The sequence below is a fragment of the Acanthaster planci genome, linkage group LG20 (assembly GCF_054643075.1).
Source record: "Acanthaster planci isolate LZ-2023a linkage group LG20, COTS_SCS, whole genome shotgun sequence".
NCBI classification, from domain to species: domain Eukaryota; kingdom Metazoa; phylum Echinodermata; class Asteroidea; order Valvatida; family Acanthasteridae; genus Acanthaster; species Acanthaster planci.
The window spans coordinates 5999243-6017735 of NC_141796.1; the positions used below are offsets into that span (position 1 = coordinate 5999243).

An 18493-nucleotide genomic window follows, 5' to 3' on the forward strand; every position below is an offset into this window, starting at 1 on the left:
CATGAAATTGTTGCTTATTCTGATAGGGACACCCGTTGGTCCTACCAGAGGGCAGCCCATATTTATCAGGAACACTGCAAATAACATAAGGAACTAAGTACAGTGTCCCATAAAGGACATTTCAAGTGGAACAGGAATGTTTCGAGATCCGAGACGTTCCCAAGCATATTTTTCCTGAATGTTTTAAAGGGAAATAATCCAATTTCCGAAGAAAAAAATCGGGCATTTGAGGAATTTCAGGCCTCTGTTATTCCAACTGTTTGGTTTATGTAGTTTTAGGCACCTCTCTGCTTATTCACGGATCAAGAAGGTACATTTGTTCATAATTCATTAATCACAGCATAATTACTTAGTCATTTACATTCTGTACAGTTTGTCACATTAGATGGTTTCAATATGCCTGCGCAACATTGTTTGTATGCTCCATCTGACGTTTGGTGAAACCAAAGTGTTGGCTGAGCAGTTGAATGTTTCGCCTTTTTTGGGAGGTTGTAACATTTACCAAACCACTGTCACCAAACAGCAACCCTTGACCAACTTTATATACAATCGGATCAGTTGCAGAGAAAAACATGTTGAATTGCCTTGTTTAAAAAAAAAAAATGGCCCACAAAACATGCATCGAGCTTAAGCTGGCTACTTTTACGTTGAATCTACCAGCATGAGCCCTGGAAAAGGTACATGCATGCTGAAACGGCGCACTATTTCCAGTTTGGAATCTTGAGAGTTTATCTTGCGTAGCTCAGTCAGATGACGCATCATTCCATTGTCCCAACCTTAGTGTAAGTTAGTACTCATTTGGAGTACCTGGTCAACACAGATTTAATTGGCACTTCAACGGATTGCTATCATACTTGCCGTTGTACCACTTTATATTTGGGTCTAAGTGTATTTTGGGACTCAGTTGAAAAGGATTAGACCACTGTGCCCCTCACGCAAGGCTTTTTCAACACTCTTTTTATTTGGAAAGCCATCATTGCGTACATGTACATTTTCCTGCACGCAATTATCCATGTCTTCTTGTTTGCACGCAGTACCACATAGATACAAATGCTCTATCAGAAGCTTTGTCAGTGAACTCATTGTTACCGGCGCACAAATCATGCCGTGTCAGAGAAATGTGAAAAACTGTGGAGCCTTTGTGCAGAAGAAATGCCATTCTTCCCCGCGGATGCAAACCTCTTCCTTTTGTGCACTGCGGGAAAAAAAAATGGCTTCGTTATTGTGGCCTGGCAGGGGCACGTTGTACTGTGAATTACCACTATTAACATTCGCAGTTACTACCCTTGAACACTTTTGGTGTGATGGTCACAGAATCCACATCGGCTGAGTGCCTCGAACCTGGCACTATACACACGCATCAAGCAAAAATAGTACACTGAGAGGTTGGTACCTATACACGTCACCTGAAGTGTGTGCAACAATCCTGCATGCGTGACAACCCAGGCAGAAGAACATATACGATCAGCCCATGTGCCAATAACGAGAAGTCGTCGTCAGTTTTTGTACCAGGCATTGTTTTTGTAATGCAGTGGGTTTTTTTTCTTTTTCTTTTTTTAACCAGGGCTTTTTCCGGAGGAGCAGCAAGCGCGAAAAAGAGTACACGTGTCGCCACGGCAACGGCCACTGCACAATAGGCCGCATGAACAGAAACCGCTGTCAGCACTGCCGCTTCAAGAAATGCCTGGCTGTGGGGATGTCAAGAGAAGGTAACTGTAAGAGTAAGCCCTTTTATTTTTCTCCCCGTTCTGTCCTTGTTCTTTTTGTGCCGAGACTTCCTTTCTTTGTTGTCATGTCTTTGTTCATTCCCCTCCCCCATTCCCTCCCTCATCATTCCTGTTCATATGCGTTTATAGGCAAAACAATGTCTTCTTCGTGTCACATAGCAGCGATGTAGCCTTGGCCGAGATTCGGTCCTAAATGAAATAATCCCTCCCCCTTAATCAGTGTGAGGTGACCTTTTGAACACACTAGCTTTTTCACAGTAGCCATTTGCTACTGTCTGTTCACTTAGAAGTTGTCATTCACCCGTGCATGTTCTAGTGTTACATGGTTTAAATTGTATGTGCATGTGTTTTTGTCCTCAGTGACTTTGTTCAATAGTCGTCAACATTCTTTGTGTATCTCCTTTGCAAAAAATAACGTTGTTCCATTCCACGTAATGTTTACAAGCTATTTTTCCAAATGTGGATATACTCAGAAAGGCGATTAGCAATTTTGTCTGTGGTTCCTTGTCAGAAAAAAAATGCACACTGTTCTACACGTTCAGGGTCTCTGGCATTCACATAATTTGCCCCTGTGACGGTGTGTGAATTGTCCTGAGGAACTTCACTCCATTGTAACTCTGAGCCAACTCATCCAGGCATCCTCAAATTCCACAAGCACACAGCTGGTGTGCTATGAAATTTCGCTCCCAATGAAACCTGGGCTCTTTTTTTCTTACATGCATGTGGATTAAAGTCTGTGTCCCTGTCAGTTGTCAGCTATCTGAGGTACAGTCTTTGAGTCCTCATGTCATGGAGCCCCAAATTTCATAATGCAGCTATGGAAATACTCCCAAGTGACTTGTGCTTGTTGTTAACCCATGCCTGGCTTTGGTGTCTCACAGTCTGCATTCACTCACCAGGATCGGTTTTCTTTTTTGGAGTTTTTACTCAAACAGCGAGAGCGACCCAACCATGCAAAATGATTCACAAGCGACCAGAGCTGCTTTTTATTTAAGAGTGCGGGCATTTTAAAAAAATCTTGTATTATGGACGTCTGCACCTCAGATATCTAAATAAAACCTTAACAAGGCATGTTGCATTCACTTTGTACATTACATGCAAAAAGTCAAGCCCATATTGTGCTCATTCAATCATGTTCTTGTCCTTTTAATGACAGGCAGATCTGTATGTGTGAGTGGTCATGTTTACATGTCATATTAATCTGCGCACAGTAGAAGTGGGCATCACTTTCATGACGACACGTCCAGTCTACATCCTGGACAAAATAGTTGGAACACCTCGTAGGATGCGCAGTGAAAAGATGCCCCCTCTCCCCCGTTCAATGTCTCGGTTATTTATTGGAGTAAGATTCGGCCCAACTTAACCAATGAGAAACGACACTGACGGGGTCAGGGGGGAGGCATGTTCCAACGAGATCTGTCCAGGATTGTAGCTAGGTTTCATTTAGAAGTCTGTCATCCGTTCTGTCAGCTTTTTATAAACACATGTACACAACCTTCAACTTCATCAAGGTGTCAGAGTCAAGATAGAAATTACAAGCTGGTTAGGCTCTCTAGGATACAAACGGAAAATGATCATGTGAAAAAATGTTAAAAACACTCATTTCATTAAATTCAGTCACAAATTTCAAAGTTTCTTGAGAGTGTCTTAATTCATCCTTGAAAAATACCTTCTGGCAAAAGTAGCCACAGAGTACTTCAGTGTGGCCTCCAGTTCTGTAGGCTAACTAACATTAATTCATGAAGTGTTTTGTCTCAGATAGGAGCATGCGTAGACGTCATGGTTTAATGAACTTTTTTCTGAGCGAGCTAAGTTGCCTTCTTTCCTTCTCTGATATACCCCACAAAAACAGCTGTTAGGTACGGTCGGGTCCCGCAACGCACAAAGGTCAAAGGCAACTCGGGCGCAACGTCGGCCCGGAAGAAGAGCACGGACTCTGAGTATGGAGTCAGCGACAGCGACGACATTCCACACTTGCCCCAGCCGCCCGTGAATGGGCAGACGACCTACGACCTCGCCACCATCCCGCCGGGGGCCGACACGCTGGGCCTGAAGCAGGCCGAGATGTTTGAGCTGGTCAGAACGGTGTCCTATGCCTACCGCATGACCTGCATGTACACACCCAATAATGCACCATACCTCCGAGATTTCTCTTTCCCTCAGGTGAGAAACCTTGTGTGCCCCTGAGCCAAACAGTTCACTCAAATCAGTAAGATGTAAATTCTGAATTTTGAGAGTACTCTTCACCAATGTAATTTTAAAAGCAGTAGACAAGGATTATTGTGACTCGGGCTTGGATTCAAACTGCAACCTTTGTATTTTACAGATGTCATAACCATTGAACAACATCCGCATCAGTGAGCAGGGGGGTGTTGAGTCCCTTAAAGTTTCACTCACAGACTCTCACACAACACTGAGTATACAGTTCTTATGAAATTACACAGGTGAAGAATAAAAGCCACTGTTTGCAGTTTCATCAATAATTGTATCCACGCAACATGTCGTCACAGGCTTTTTATATGTTTTGAGCAAGATAGTTTCAATGAGTTGCTTTCTACTCAACCCATTTAGGACAACTGCCATATCTCAACGAGTAATGGCGACAGCATGGACCTCATGGGCCGGCGGACGTGGCTCCAGGTGGCTGAGCTCCTGGACCAGGCGGTCAGTGGCCAGGTGGAGTTTGCCAAGGCCATCCCCGGCTTTCGCAATCTCTCCCAGGATGACCAGCTCCTGCTGCTGAAGGCCAGCTTCTTTGAGCTCTGGGTCTTGCGGGTGGCGCCGCTGGTCCTGGCCGTTGGACCACTTGTCAACGGCTTTCTGTCCCCGCCAGGCAGCGGGATGGGGGCTCCGGGCCCGCAGCAGGCCCTGGCCGGAGGCAGTCCAGCCGGCAGCCCCCTGCTCTGGCAGCAGCTGTACCAGCTGCTGTCTCAGGACCTGTTTGCGATGATGTCCACCTTCGCGCATGAGATCAACCAGCTGTGCCTGCTGGAGACGGAAGTGTCACTGTTTGCTGCATCCCTGCTCACAGCCAGAGGTTGGTTTGTTTGGCTCAGTCTTTTTTTCATATTGTGTTGGTTGGTTGCTAGTTGGGTTGCCAGTTGCCTTACCATAACAGGGCAAGTTCAAAGGAACAAGCATTCTCTAAGCACTGGTCAATTTGGCCTGGTACCCAGGATATGTTTTTGTGTACGAGTTACCAGGGAAACTTGTATGAGTGGTTGACAAATGGATGTCGCTCAAACTTGAGCTGGTAAGGCAGCTAGTTGGTTAGTGGATGTGCTGGTTTCCCGAGCTTGTTTCCTGGGTAGTCAACTTGAAAATATTAGTTGGTCAGCTGACTGGTCAGTTGGTTTAAAGGTCAGCTTGCTTGCCCAGTTAGTTGATACTGGCCAGGCAGCTTACTGGCTGGCTCCCTGCCGCATAGATGTGTTGACTGATCAGTTGATGGGCTAGTTGACAGACTTCCCTCGCTTGCTGAACGGTCTATCACAAGTCATTCGATCGTAAGCCAATTCACAAGCTGTGCAAATGAACTGTGACAGAAGCATTCTTTTGTCATTGTGCTGCCCGTTACTTATGACTGGTCTTGTGAAGAGACTTGTGACTGGTCTTGTCATGAACTGGACTACCACACTTGTAGCTGGCTGCAGGGGTTGAGATAATTTTCTTCAAGCCATGAGTACAGTACCCACTTCCTTGCTCGGAGTAGAGTAAAGTACTCTTTTGCCCTCGGTTTTGTTTCATATTGTACCCTGCTTCTTCATGAGAGGGAGAGTACTGTACTCCCTTAGAGGCGGAGGAACTGAGTACCAATATTATGTGAGTTAGTCCTTTTGCCTTAGTTAATGTAATAATACTTGTTACTTCTCTTGAAAAATACAGTAAACAAACAGCGCTTCGCGATAACCATGAACTCATGAAACCATAGACAAAATCACATAAGTCCATATCCGCTAATGTACGGCGTCCCTTTAAGGCTTCCACACGCAGACGCCATGTTGGCCAGCCGCAGTGTGTACACGCCCGGCAGTGGCCATTCAGAAAATCACGGTACACTTCTTTGATCAGCAGTCAAATGTGCTCACACTCACGATCTAACCCTCAATCTTTCTAAGGTGTTTCGGACTCAAATTTTCTAAAAAGGATACCTTGTTTCTTGCAGACATACCAGAAAGCCTCTAATATGCAAAAATACCCGTGTTTAGCGGATCAAAACTTTTTTCACGGAACTTTCAATGAGGAATTTGGGCAACTTAGACCCTAGCCATTTTTACCATATCTTGTCTTCGGGGAGTCTGGTGACCACATTTGTGTACACAAAGCAATCCATGCACACAGTTCATGCGCAGTAGCCTATTTTTGTCTACAATTCGTTTCACCTTGGGCGTATCTTTCCCATCGATTCAGGATTTTTTTGAATAATTTATCATGTACGGAGAGGTGGGAAAAGCTGTACTCAGATGAACATGAACAAATTGGCTTCAATAGGGTCCGCTATGAATATTACTCTTGTTGGGCAGGGCGTAATTGACGAAACATGAAAAATACAGAAACTTATGGTACTCTTTCTATAGTAGTAGAAATCACTGCATATTTTACATTCTGCATGAGGTTTTATGCTGCATTTTTGGACTAAATTTCCGAGTCGGGAATTGTATATACACCAATACGCACGTTATCTAAACTCCTGTGGCTGCCAGGTTAGCTTCCCGACTAATAGCCAATGAAGTGATCAGTCATGCGTGTCAGTGTGCTACTTCCAGGCATGCTTCCCACAAGGCATATCAGCTGGCAAATGTTAGGGCTGTGAAGTTGCAGAAGTTGGACATGTATCTTTAGTAAGTTTTGTCAGCATGATTTTCTGGACAGCTTTTGAACTGATTGTGAAGTGGCGCCATGAAATAAGGCCCAGGTTTTTATCAACAATACCTGAGGTAGTGAAAAGAAGAAAACATTTTTTTCTTGTCTCTGGGTTCTTTGCAGATATACCAGGCCTGGCCAACCCAACGTTGGTAGCAGAGCTCCAGGACCAGCTCTTTGAGGCGCTGCGGCTGCAAGTTGAAGGAAACCACCCCCCAAGCAGCCCACCCTTCATCAGCTCACTGGTCAACAAGGTGCACGTCCTGCGCCGCATCGGCGCCATGCACCGAGACTACGTCATCGGCTGCGCCCAGCGCTGGCCCGACTTGTGCACCAGTTTACCCGCCCTCTACGCCGAGATGATGGACATAAGCATGCAGTGACAGACGACAATGTGCGATGGCGGGTTAAAAAAAATTGCTTCTTTGTTTTTCAAAGTGGCATTCTTGCAAACAGTGTCCTGGCGTTTGTCTTTTACGGGAGTCTGAGATGTATAAACAGGCAATCACAGAAGAGAAAAATGTTGTAAGTTGCCCAAGAGTATCAGGTGTTTGGTCCTAAAAGTGTGATTCTATGTTGTGTAGCATCGACTGATTGGAGATTACAATCTGGACAATATCTGTCATAGAAAATTACCGTGTTTTCCCTGTTTTCAAACTTTGGCTAATACAAGCATTGTCAAAAATTGCAGAAAAAAGTCAAGGGTTACGAGCAACGAGGTTGTTTTTATCTGTCCCAGTTTTCTACTGGTGGAATTGATAGCTTTTGTCATGGGCCAATCAATCAGACTTCTTGGTGCATTTTCCCCCAGGAATGTTTGCAAGAATGACTGGAATGGTATAAAAAGCGGCTGAGGAAGCATATTGTATTGGGGAAAAAAGCATTTCCAGTCCCGTTGTGGAAGTGTCACGGTTGTGATGGTGTTCTTTTCACAATTTTGTCCGTCCGCACGTGGAATGTTGTGCGGGGATAAAAAAAAAAAGTATAAATGTATCATTACGGCAGGGATTTTATTATATGTGAATAATTACTAGTCACTGTTTTCTGAAGAAAGCAGTGATGTAGACTAGGGGTATAGTAGACATAAATGTATGGGACTGCTGTGTGTAGACTATACTGGAAAACTTGTTCCTGTGTTAGTGGACGTGAAAGCATCCACGGGTCAAATGTGCCATGGAGTTTAGCCACCTTGAGTCTTGCTCCCCAAATTGCCAAGAAGAAATACTGTCCAATCCGAAGGGTTGAGGGTACCAGCCTACAGTCTAGGGATGGGGGGGTGTCCAATTCTCAGATTTATATCCGTTTCAGACGTCATTCCTGACAAGCAAACAGTTGGCATACCAAAATGTTTGAAATATTAGAAAATACTTCCATTTTGGGGGTGGATGACATACAGCTCGATCTTTCTCCAGCAGAACAGGACTCTTCCTTTTTTTGTCTTTTTTTTTCTTGAGCTCAAATCAGCTCAAATCTCAGATAGTCAAGGGGTTGAAAGTCTGGAGACTGTGACAGCTGAGATTTGGAACCTTGTCACCCTTTTCTGAACTTGAAGCCGTCACAACTGCTGTTTGCACACAAACACTTTACACGCATCTCATTAGTAGGCCATTCAGTGCCTTCAATGATTCTTGCGTTCTCTGAGGCCATGCAGTAGCTAGAATATCTTTTCACCGGGAAAGGAGACCATTTTGGGGGAGGAATAGAAATGTGAAATTTGAGCCTATGCCATGAGTGCTTTGATTCAATCTGCTTCTCGCTACCATTGCGTCATACATGTATTTATACATACAGGCTAGGAATAGATTGTGGCTGGATCCAAATTGTGCTCCTTGTGGATAGGGTTTTGGATTTGCCAATAGTGTGCCATGCTGAACAGCCATAGCCCCAGACATCAAACCCTGCTTTGGGCACTGCCAGAAGCAGTCACTCTCCAAATTTCAAACTAGGCTGTTACCCACTTATTGAAAGTTGTATTTCATGATGATGGCAATATGACAAAGCAGGTCCAAGACAAGTTAGATTTAAATGTATGTGTACACTGTCACCATCAGAAACCAGGCAGTATTAAGAAAAAGATAGACAAGAATTTACTCTCTGAGTGACAAGTAGAAGGGACTGCATTCAGATGCTTCCTTTTAATTTCAAACAGATGTCTTAGGGCCACTGGTGATTTCTACATGTATGTGATTTTCGTTCCCTTGGCCAATCGCAGGTGGTCACAGATGGGCACAGAGAAGTTTGGCTGTCCACTGCATGCATGGCTTGTTGAGGGCGCCGTGTACTGAGACAAAGAGCATTGTGCATGAGGGCAACTTCGTGTTAAATGGAAAATACTTCAGTGTTTTTTGTTTGTTTGTTTTTCCTGGAGTTGCAATGGCTTACAAGTTTGGTTCCCAGATGCTCGTCAGTCGCTGTCCCTCATGCTACACATTGCTCTTTATCATCAGCCTATTCCATACAATTACGGGGTTGCAACTTCAGATCTGAAGCCATTTGTTTTCCCAAGGAGGGCAACCCCGTGGGTCTTTTTGAATCATATTTACGCAGGAAACAGTCAGTTGTCCAAGTTGATCAGTCTTTGCCATTTTTAGATCAGTGAGTGCAACCCCCACGCACAAGAACCAACCATTTGGGGAACGAAATGGCGTCACACCCGAACTCAGATCACAACTCTCTAGAGCGTTATATTCAGTCCACAGAGATGACATTAATCAACTTTGAAAAACCTTGAAACTTTGAAAATCAGATCACTGCCGTGACAACCATAGCCACTGAATTGCTGAAAGTTGGCTGATCCCGACATGGCTTCAACCACTCATAAAGGACATTATGCATCTTGTACATACAGTTAAACATATAAAGGCACCAATGTAAAATTAGATCCTTGCACAGTATCTTGAGCTCAAAGCAAAACTGACTAACTTTTTTTAAATTTTTGTCTTGAATGCTAACATTTCTCTGAAATAAGGTTTTCCCTTCTTTGCATTTTTATTTTTTGAAATCGTAGGAGTATAAATTTAGGGGTATGTAAATGAAATACATAAGCATCTGCAATAAGTTTTGTGTTCATTTTTTTTTACTTTTTTAAAGATTTTTAGCACTTCCTTCTGTATATACAACCAACTATCCTACGTGTTCACTGCAAAATACATGTAGATCCCAAATCACTTCAGATTGTCAACTTTTGTGTTTGTTGAAAAGTCACATTTGAGTACCTGGCCAGTGTTGTAACGAGTCACTAAATTTGATGACTCAAGTCGAGTCATTTTAACATTGTCACTTGAGTCAAGTCATCATTAGGTCAAGACTTGAGTCGAGTCACTGTGTAGTTGAGTCAAGTCTTATAAGCTTGTACTTGAGTCGAGCCTCCATGAGAGATTTGAGTCAAGTTGAGTAATTTGGTCACACAGACTCAAATCAATTCGAGTCATTTATCTGTCAGGAGTCGAGTCGCCAACAAGTGTGACTCAAGTCGGACTCGAGTCATTGGCTCAAGTCATTACAACTGGGTACCTAGCCACCTTCAACTTCGCGTCTCTGAAATAAAATGAAACTTTTACTAAATGACAGTTTGCATCTGTCTGAAAACGATTGCTTCAAAAGCTCTCCAAAAAATCCTATTTTTTGCCAAACATGTCAGTACTTCTTTTATTACTCTAAACCAGGGCTTCTGCTAAACTTTTCCAAAGCCAAGTTTGCCATCTTCATGTCCACATATCACTGGTCATGTCCTCATGCTTGAAATTCACTTTATGCAGAATAAATTTTATTAGAGAGTAAATTTTCTGGACAATCTGTGATGTTGACGATAAGTTTTGGGTGTTTTTGTTTTTTGTGCATAGTTTTTGTTTTATACTTTCCATCCCCAAACAGACCAACTTTTCCCACTTTGTAATTCCACTTTGTGGTCCAAGTTTGGTATACTTTAATACCTTTAGGGAATGCAGTTCCCATAGTAGCCGAGTGATCTTAAAATGTGTCACATTTTAAACCAAATAGAAATGAAAACTTTATTCTCATTTTTGTGCCATAATATCCTGGCTGAGTGGGTTTGTATTGCCCAGTTCCCATTTTTTTTAAATTTTATTTTATAAAGGAATTGAAAACACAAAGCAAAAAGCTGATCATTGTGTCTAGTTTATGAAATTATTACCACCGAGCAATGAACGCAAATTATGAATTCTTTGGCTGTGTCGTTACAGGTCCAACTTCATGGCACAAAAGCAGCTTGGGTTGTAACTTAATTTTTTTGCACTAAGCAAGTGTTTTAATTGTGTAGCGAATTTGTGTCCTTTGCAGCTCTTTCTACATTGGCTCTTAGTGCTCCTTTGACATCTACCGGCACTGAGGAGCCAGTTTCACAAAATGAGCCAGTTCGCCATATGGTTACAGAGATTAGGCCAACCTCACGTGCATACATACAGCTGTCCCTTGAAAGAAATGTGTGCACCTGCAGGTGCCCCCCCCCGGACATAATAGCCCTAGTTACACCACTGTTTCTGAAGGATTTCCGTTGTGCTTCATTTTGGGGTATGCACTATTGGAATAGCAAACTGGCTCATTTGAGCACAAAGCTGCATTAAGCACAGAAAATAGCTGCTTACCAAGAGCAAGATACCAGCTAACATGCTGTACACAGTATACTTAGTGAGACCGGTCCCCTGCCAGTTTTTTGCTGAGCACATAAATTTGCTCCCCAACATTTCGCACTAATAAGCAGCTCTTTGAAACCAGTTCACAACTTTTTTGCAACATTCTGTAGAGATAATAGACCATGTGTGGACATCGTTACTATGTGTAGATGACTTCCTTAGGCTCATTTCCTTGTGTAGTGTGTGTATCTCGTCTGGGCACAAGCGCGAATGCTCGCTCTTGTCATCAGACATCACGAAACCAGTATGCTGAAATAACAAATGGATTTGTAGTGTGCAGTGTCACGCATGTATAGTGTTTGGAGTTGCACTTTATAGTCTGTTTAGTGTAAAAAGACAAAAAAAAAGAACGGAAAAGCAAGGATTAACTTTTTTATATCACGTCTGGTGATTTTTTTTTCCTTTTGTCTCTGTAAGTCTCGAAAGGTTGGTGATATTTTGTGATTACAAGATGCCCTTAATTGCTCATGGTTTATCTGGTAGTTTCTTTCTAAAATAATTTGTTTCCGTCAGTTGATGCTCCCTGCTTAGAATTGAAAACATCTTGGTAGAGAAAGCACTTGTACGATGCAGCCTGAACATCGTTTAAAAGGTTTTAATGTGTTTACGGGACTTGCTCACATTTTCAATGCTACTGTGTGGATCAGTTATACTCCGTTATGGACCTGTTTATTTCACATGGTTCCAAATCTCGACCAGTGATCCATTGACGGTTCACTGACACCAGAACCTGCCTAATAGATGGCACTAACCCGCATTGGAACCAGTGATCAACATCCAGATCCACGTGAAACAAAGAGGGTCTGCATGTAAAGTGCTGTTGATATACCTTATTCACAGGGAAGATATATATATATACATATACATGTATTACCTTGTTCCCTGAATCTATCATATTCAGTGTAATCTGTTAAAGAGGGTGGTGCTAGACTATTCTACAGTTCCAAGCCTCAGGCTGTGTCTGAATCTGCTGTCTAGAGATAGGTCTAGGTCTTCACTCCATTAGACATATGTGGAGATGTGCAGACAGTAGACCTAGCCATAGCCCTAGAAGCCCATTTCAGACACTGGTGTTTTTTATTTCAAATTGTTCTGTACAAAAACTTGCATAAATTTGTATAAACCTTATTTCATAGCTGTTAGTTACTCTCAGGTTCCAAAAATGAAAACTTTTTGCTCATTTTCAAATCAAGATGGCCGACAGGTGAATACAGTAATTGACAGTTTATTTATAGACTGATCTAAAGCTGTAAATGCGCCAAACCTTGTTGAGGCTAACTCTGCGCTGAAGTGGCTTCCTACTTTGTTTATTTTGTTTACCTCAGTTGCAAACTCCTACCTCCCAACACAGACAGAGCAGAATCTGTAAAATATTCATTTAAAAAAATTCTTTGATCAAAAGTGATATGTATTGATTTTTTTTAATACAAATGAAAGTTTGGGTAAATTTATCTTTTTGCTGCTACCTCCACTCACATCTACATATTTGCACATGTGGGCATCCTTTTTTAACAGTCATGTTTCATAGTCTGCTTAGGTCAGTTAAGTTGAGCTCGCGGCCAACGGACAGGCTTATTATGTAAAGCTCAGCTAAACTCCACTGACCAATAAAACTTCAGGGCTGACATAGATTATGCAAATTTTATTCGTGCATTGGCTGCGTCAAGCAGATTCACATCTCAGGGTTCCCATAGCAACATTCTCTCAATCTTTCGTGTGTGTGTGTGAGAATGTTTTTCTGATTGGTGGAAGTTATCATGTGAGACAATGTCTGACCTGTCAGATGGTGTCTTTTACGGAATCAGTGAAATCTAAAACAGAGACTACACATCCCTGTGCAAATACCATTAATTTTTTTTTTATTCCACATGAAAATGAAGGCAAAACTGTTTGCATATGAAAGGACTGAGTGATTATTTTTTTCTGACAAAGGTGAATTAATCAAAGTTCCTGCAAGAATATGATATTATGCTCATTGCACCGATCTTCATTTCACTCCCTGTAATAATTCTAGTATACATACTACTTAGCACAAACTGGAGAGTTTGCCTGGCAAGTTCAAGGTAAAGTTCAGAGTATCAGTTACAAACTTTCGTTTCTTTGTGTGGGGGACCTTATATTTTAATTTCAGGATCTAAACAGTACTTTATATGTGCCTTATATTACTTGAGTTTGTTCGAATGCAATTAATGAAGTGAAATCAACTCATGTTATTTTTGTGTTTAGCGATTAACATCAGTTGTTTGTCGTGGTATTAACCTGCATTATCTCACTGGGGAAGGTAATGTTGGGAATGGAACTGTCCAGCCGTGTGTTTGATCCAATGGAAACCCACCAGAGATACATGGTTCACAGACATGCTACACATGTACCAGAGTATTCTATACAGCCACACCTTATTGGCCAATATTTAATAGTGTTTTGACCAATCAAAATCCTCTCTTTATCCACTTCTATATACTTTAAGAGGTTTCCAACTCTTTAGAGACTTCAACTCCTTTGTGTTGAATTAAATTCAGACATCTCATTAAATTCTTGCCAAATTGCCCTCATTTTAAAATTTTTAGACAACCCACCCGCAAGACAATTTTTAAATGATGTAAGTGTAGATTGAGGTTTTTTTTTATTTTACTAAATATTGAAAATTACAGTTTATTTACCTCAAGCTGGATTTTCTGGTTTATGAACGTGCCAATGTGACAATATTGTACACGTACATGTAAAAAAAGACAACTTGTGTATGGTTCTGTGTAACAGACATTGTGTTGTATAAACTCTGCAAGGTTTCTTTCTTTGCCTTTTTTTTTCTTTTCTGTAGCATGTCAAATATCTAGTAGAGGTTTCTGTAATCAGACTTGAATCAGCTTTCAGATCGATTTGTATTTTTGTTTTTTTTAATGAATACAGAAATGTTGGGTTATTTTTCATGTGGTTTTATTTTCCTTTGGTGTCATTTTCCTATTAGTTTATGATGGTGTCTTGAGTTTAAATCAGTCATTGGCCATGTCCAGCCTGTTTGCCTGAAGTTCCATGTTAGATGGAGGGATGTATTGTGATTGATTTGGTGTACAGTTGTTCCGAAATTCAAAGAATGGTAAAATTCAGTGTGCGTCGAATTGTGGGTTTGCACATTGAGGTATAATTGAATTGTCTCATTCATGGAGGTAATGAAATACGTTACAGCACAAATGAATTGAATAGTATTAAAAGGATATATGAATTTTTTTTTGGGGGGGGGACATAGTGAACAACTTTTTGCCAACTTTTTGCCCCGATCTATCAAGAAAGAGTAGACAAGAAAGTGGTCCAATGAGGTTCCTTGTTATATGTTTTAAAGATGGCAATTATCAAAGCATTTAATTGGATAGGTGTTCCTCTCCAGCATGTGAAGCAACAAAACACTTTTTCTGCCTCGTATTGTTAAAACCCTTGGTTTTCACAGTTTGATCGGGGGCCTTTGTTTGCGAGGCAATTTAAACATTTGAGTGAAAAGTTTGAAGGATAGAAAAGTAAAATTTGTCAAACAATGGCACTGTGTCACCATATTGTAAAGTCCAGGTAGATCAAAGAAAAAAATGTGCTTCACGTAGGTTTAGAACTATAAAATAAAAGGATTCGTGTACATAATTAATGTGGGTTTTTAAGCATCATAACTTTTTTGATATAGCTTCATAAACTAAAAATATACAAAAATATATATATGTTAATGATATGAAAAAAACAATTTTAAGCATTGCATGCAGGAACTTGGCTTTCCATGTTATATTTTATAGTGAAGTATTTTGTGAAAGCTTGCTATAAGTCTCAGGGGTTTGGAAGCCAGTTTCTGTTGATGCTCTTAAAGGTTGAACGTCGGCAGTGTGTGACCTGAAAGGTCAGATGTCGCGACCTCATTAGTGTTGTAACAAGGATGCCATTGCATTGGTGCGATCCAAATCACAAGCGTGTGAAGAGATGTTTAATTGTGCATGTGTGGCCACTTGTCTTTTCCCTGTTTATGAATTTTTTAAAAATTGTCTACTGGTTGCAGATGCGTGTCTTTAAGGGGAACCCTGTAAAACAAGGTGCAGAGTATTTCTGTCAAATTTGAGAATTTCTATTCCTGGGGAAAAAAAGCCAATTTGATGTCGAACGTTAACCCCTAAAGCCAGCAGATTACAACTTGACCTGTAAAAAGTGCAACAAATTGATTCAAAACAACATCATCATGTTTTTAAAAGTAAAAAATCAAAAGATCAAATGTTGTCCTATGTAGTGTTTGTGTGTTAAGAAAATAACAAATATGCAAGTTTGTTTTTCAGAAAACTTGGTACGTGTAAGTGTTGTACAGCAACTTAGACCTGTGTAATAGGCGTGGGCATTTCCAATGATATGCAAATTGTTATCAGTGTTGTATAGATGGTAAGTGTTCATGGGTCAGGAAATGAATATTCTGTATGAATATTCAATGTTTAGATTTAATGTTAATGTTTTTCACGGGGTAATACACGTATGGTGTGAATATTCATAAAAATGCAGATTTCAAGTCACCAATAGGAACATTAGTGCTGTGCGTAAACTCTGACTGAGTTTCTTCGAGAGCCACTCAGGATTAAGTTGTGATTTGCATTGAAATTCCAAGATGAATATAGATGTTATGTCCTCTGTGAGATTTTGTGATAAAAAACAATGCCTTCAGTCAGTTCGGAATAAAAATACGTGTTTGAGTGTTCACGAAACGTAATTACTACCTCACTTGATCACTGTCTTAAAGCATTTTATCCAGGTTATTGAAGAAAGCTCAGTTTACAAAGCTGTTTACTGGAATTTAAGCAGGTTTATCAGAAACAATGCGTGATGAAACTGGATTAAGAATGTTACTGGCCAGGGTTTCTTTGCACTGCCCAAGTTTCTTCCACTTTGGTAAAAAGTAAATGAAATGTACAGTTGTTTGAGATGTGATTGGCAAACAGAAAATGAAGGAAAATGTGTAAATTTGAGAATGAAAACTTAAACTCAGGGTTCGCTTTCTTCAGTTTTTGTTACATAGTCGTAGAATAAAAGCACAGATGTAGATTAAGTTTACCCATCCATTTATTGTGAAAAAAATTTCTCTCTGAAAAGAAATTAAGCATTTTAGATAATTTTCTCTTATTGTATACTTGTATATTGTCAAGAAAGATTTCGAGTCTAATTTTCTGTTGTGAGTTAATGCTTTTTATGGGTTGGATCACGGAAGATATCACGGACGTAGGTATTGTAGTGAAGTACAGTAGGCTAAAGCAGAATTATGAATATAATTAAATAAAATTGAAAATATCTTGAACAAAGATGGCGTGGCGTGTGTCCCCCTTTTCTTGGACGTTTGTACAAGTTCGCAACCACTGCAGTGCGTGCTGTGTGAATTGCGCATGCCTGAATGGTAGAAGTTAGAGCAAAGATTTATTTCGTCGTGCGTGGGGTATGGCTGTAGAATAACTTTAATTTATCCACTCTGGCATCATTATCGACAAGAATTAAGCAACCCTTGACACGCAAAGAAGTGACGGACTGGTGGGGCAAATTTCATCCAACTTGGTCAGCGCAACTTGGTGATACAAGGCGCGGACCCGAATGCTATACATCAGGTTGAGCCCACTTTGTACTAGACGCCCGCGCCGCGCCGCGCCGCGCCGCGGTGGCGGTGATGGTGTCCCGCCGCCTCCCGATGGACACTGATGACTGATTCCTGTGGAAAAAAAACATATACGCCCCTTGATGATATTTTTGCTTCGAGTCGTATATCATTAGAGGAGAACGAATTACAGTACAAATTTCATTTCATCCCAAAGTGTGGGATTCTTAAAAGAAAAGATTGAGGAATGTCAGTGTTGGTGTAGTTGGAACCAAAAACTTGATTCGATGTACTTCAACCGAAGGTAAGTTTTTCAGTGTCATTTTTCACTATTTGTTTCTCCCTCAGATTTATAAGAATGGAACAAGATACACATGTTCAGTAAAGCTTGTTTTGTCAAAGCAATGGGGAAATTCGAGAACTGTCCCAAGAGAGTAAAGCCGCAATAATCAACTTCAGACTGTAGTTCGAAATGTTTTCCTAGCTATAAACCTCCCTTTGCGCGCGCCCTAGCTGGCCAGAATTAGGAGTGTAAAACTACGATTGGCACGAGATGGCGCTATTCATTTTTACCGTGGCCTAGCGCCTGCGCCTGAGATGAGTCCGTGGCCCGGCCGGTCCGTTGCGTGCATGCTGCGTACACATTATGCTAATGCCTTGTGCGTACACAGCCAGGGTGTGTGTTCACGCACGCAGTCATGAAATATTTATGACTCATCCGATCGTGTCGTGTGCATGCTTTGCATAGCAATCAAGATAACAGAGTGCTTCCTTCAAAGTCCTACTGATTCTCCGCTTTCGTAACAGCCCTTCGATAGCTCAGTTGGTAGAGCGGTGGACTGTAGAATGTGAGGTAACTGAGATCCATAGGTCGCTGGTTCGAATCCGGCTCGAAGGATTGAGAATTTTTTGTCTGATATGGTATTTATTGATTTCTTTTCTTTTTTTTTTTAAGACGAATGACATACCTTTTATTAAAAAAAAAATGCACCATTTCTTTCTAAATGCTTTTTGGCGGGGTTGCAGTTTCAGTGAAGTTTTTTAAATAGCTTAGTGACTTTCAGACACAGAAAGTAGGCCTAATGCTAAAAATTATACGGAATGTTCCTTTTACCCAATCTAGTAGCTCCCCCCTCCCCCAAAAACAAAACAAAACACGCCAGGCAGGGATGAATCTTTTGTTAAAAAGCATATCTATAATGGAGACAATCAAAATCAGTCAAATTGATTGACATGATATCATGTCAACCCGTCCACCTGTCTCAGCGTAGCAGTTGGGTCAAAGTTTGTGGCACAGATATCCCAGCTAAATGTCACAGTGCCACCAACTGCAGCAAGTTTGCAGGGGACATTCTGACTATGGGGGAACGAGCTTGGTACTTAAACCTTGTCTTGTTGACAAGGGCTGACCACATCTTGTCAAGTTGTAATTCTATCAGGGCCCCCCTTTGTTAATTCTGCTGTTCTCATGTTTTATGGACCTTAAGGGGTTAGTGGGGGGAAAAAGGGTAAAACCAACTTGCTTCTTTACGGGAAATTCTCAAGAATATCCTTTTTTCTCAATTTTTTCTTGGTAAGAAATTCCAGACAGGGTCAGCGGTATACAAAAGGCTTTTCTTTTTCCTTGTAGTTAGAGTCAAAAATAAGGGTTGGTTGAA

General features: G+C 41.2%; 1 protein-coding gene and 1 non-coding gene across 5 annotated transcripts in view; both read left to right on the forward strand.

Moving 5' to 3' along the window:
- LOC110977984 (ecdysone-induced protein 78C-like) overlaps window positions 1-16551 on the forward strand; it is a 74521-nt gene extending 57970 nt beyond the window's left edge. For 2 of the 4 annotated variants that reach the window (XM_022232573.2, XM_022232572.2), the window contains exons 3-6: window positions 1565-1721; window positions 3580-3890; window positions 4299-4764; window positions 6714-16551. In XM_022232573.2, the coding sequence (XP_022088265.2) occupies window positions 1565-1721; window positions 3580-3890; window positions 4299-4764; window positions 6714-6973 (1194 nt within the window). In that variant the 3' untranslated portion in view covers window positions 6974-16551. The remainder of the gene's footprint in view (window positions 1-1564; window positions 1722-3579; window positions 3891-4298; window positions 4765-6713) is intronic. The other 2 variants (XM_022232574.2, XM_022232575.2) reach the window with 2 other exon arrangements.
- Window positions 16552-17643: 1092 nt separating this feature from the next.
- On the forward strand, window positions 17644-17733 carry Trnay-gua (transfer RNA tyrosine (anticodon GUA)). Its single transcript is given in 2 exon segments — window positions 17644-17680; window positions 17698-17733. It is a non-coding gene; the product is annotated as a tRNA-Tyr (tRNA).
- The last annotated feature ends 760 nt before the right edge of the window (window positions 17734-18493 follow it).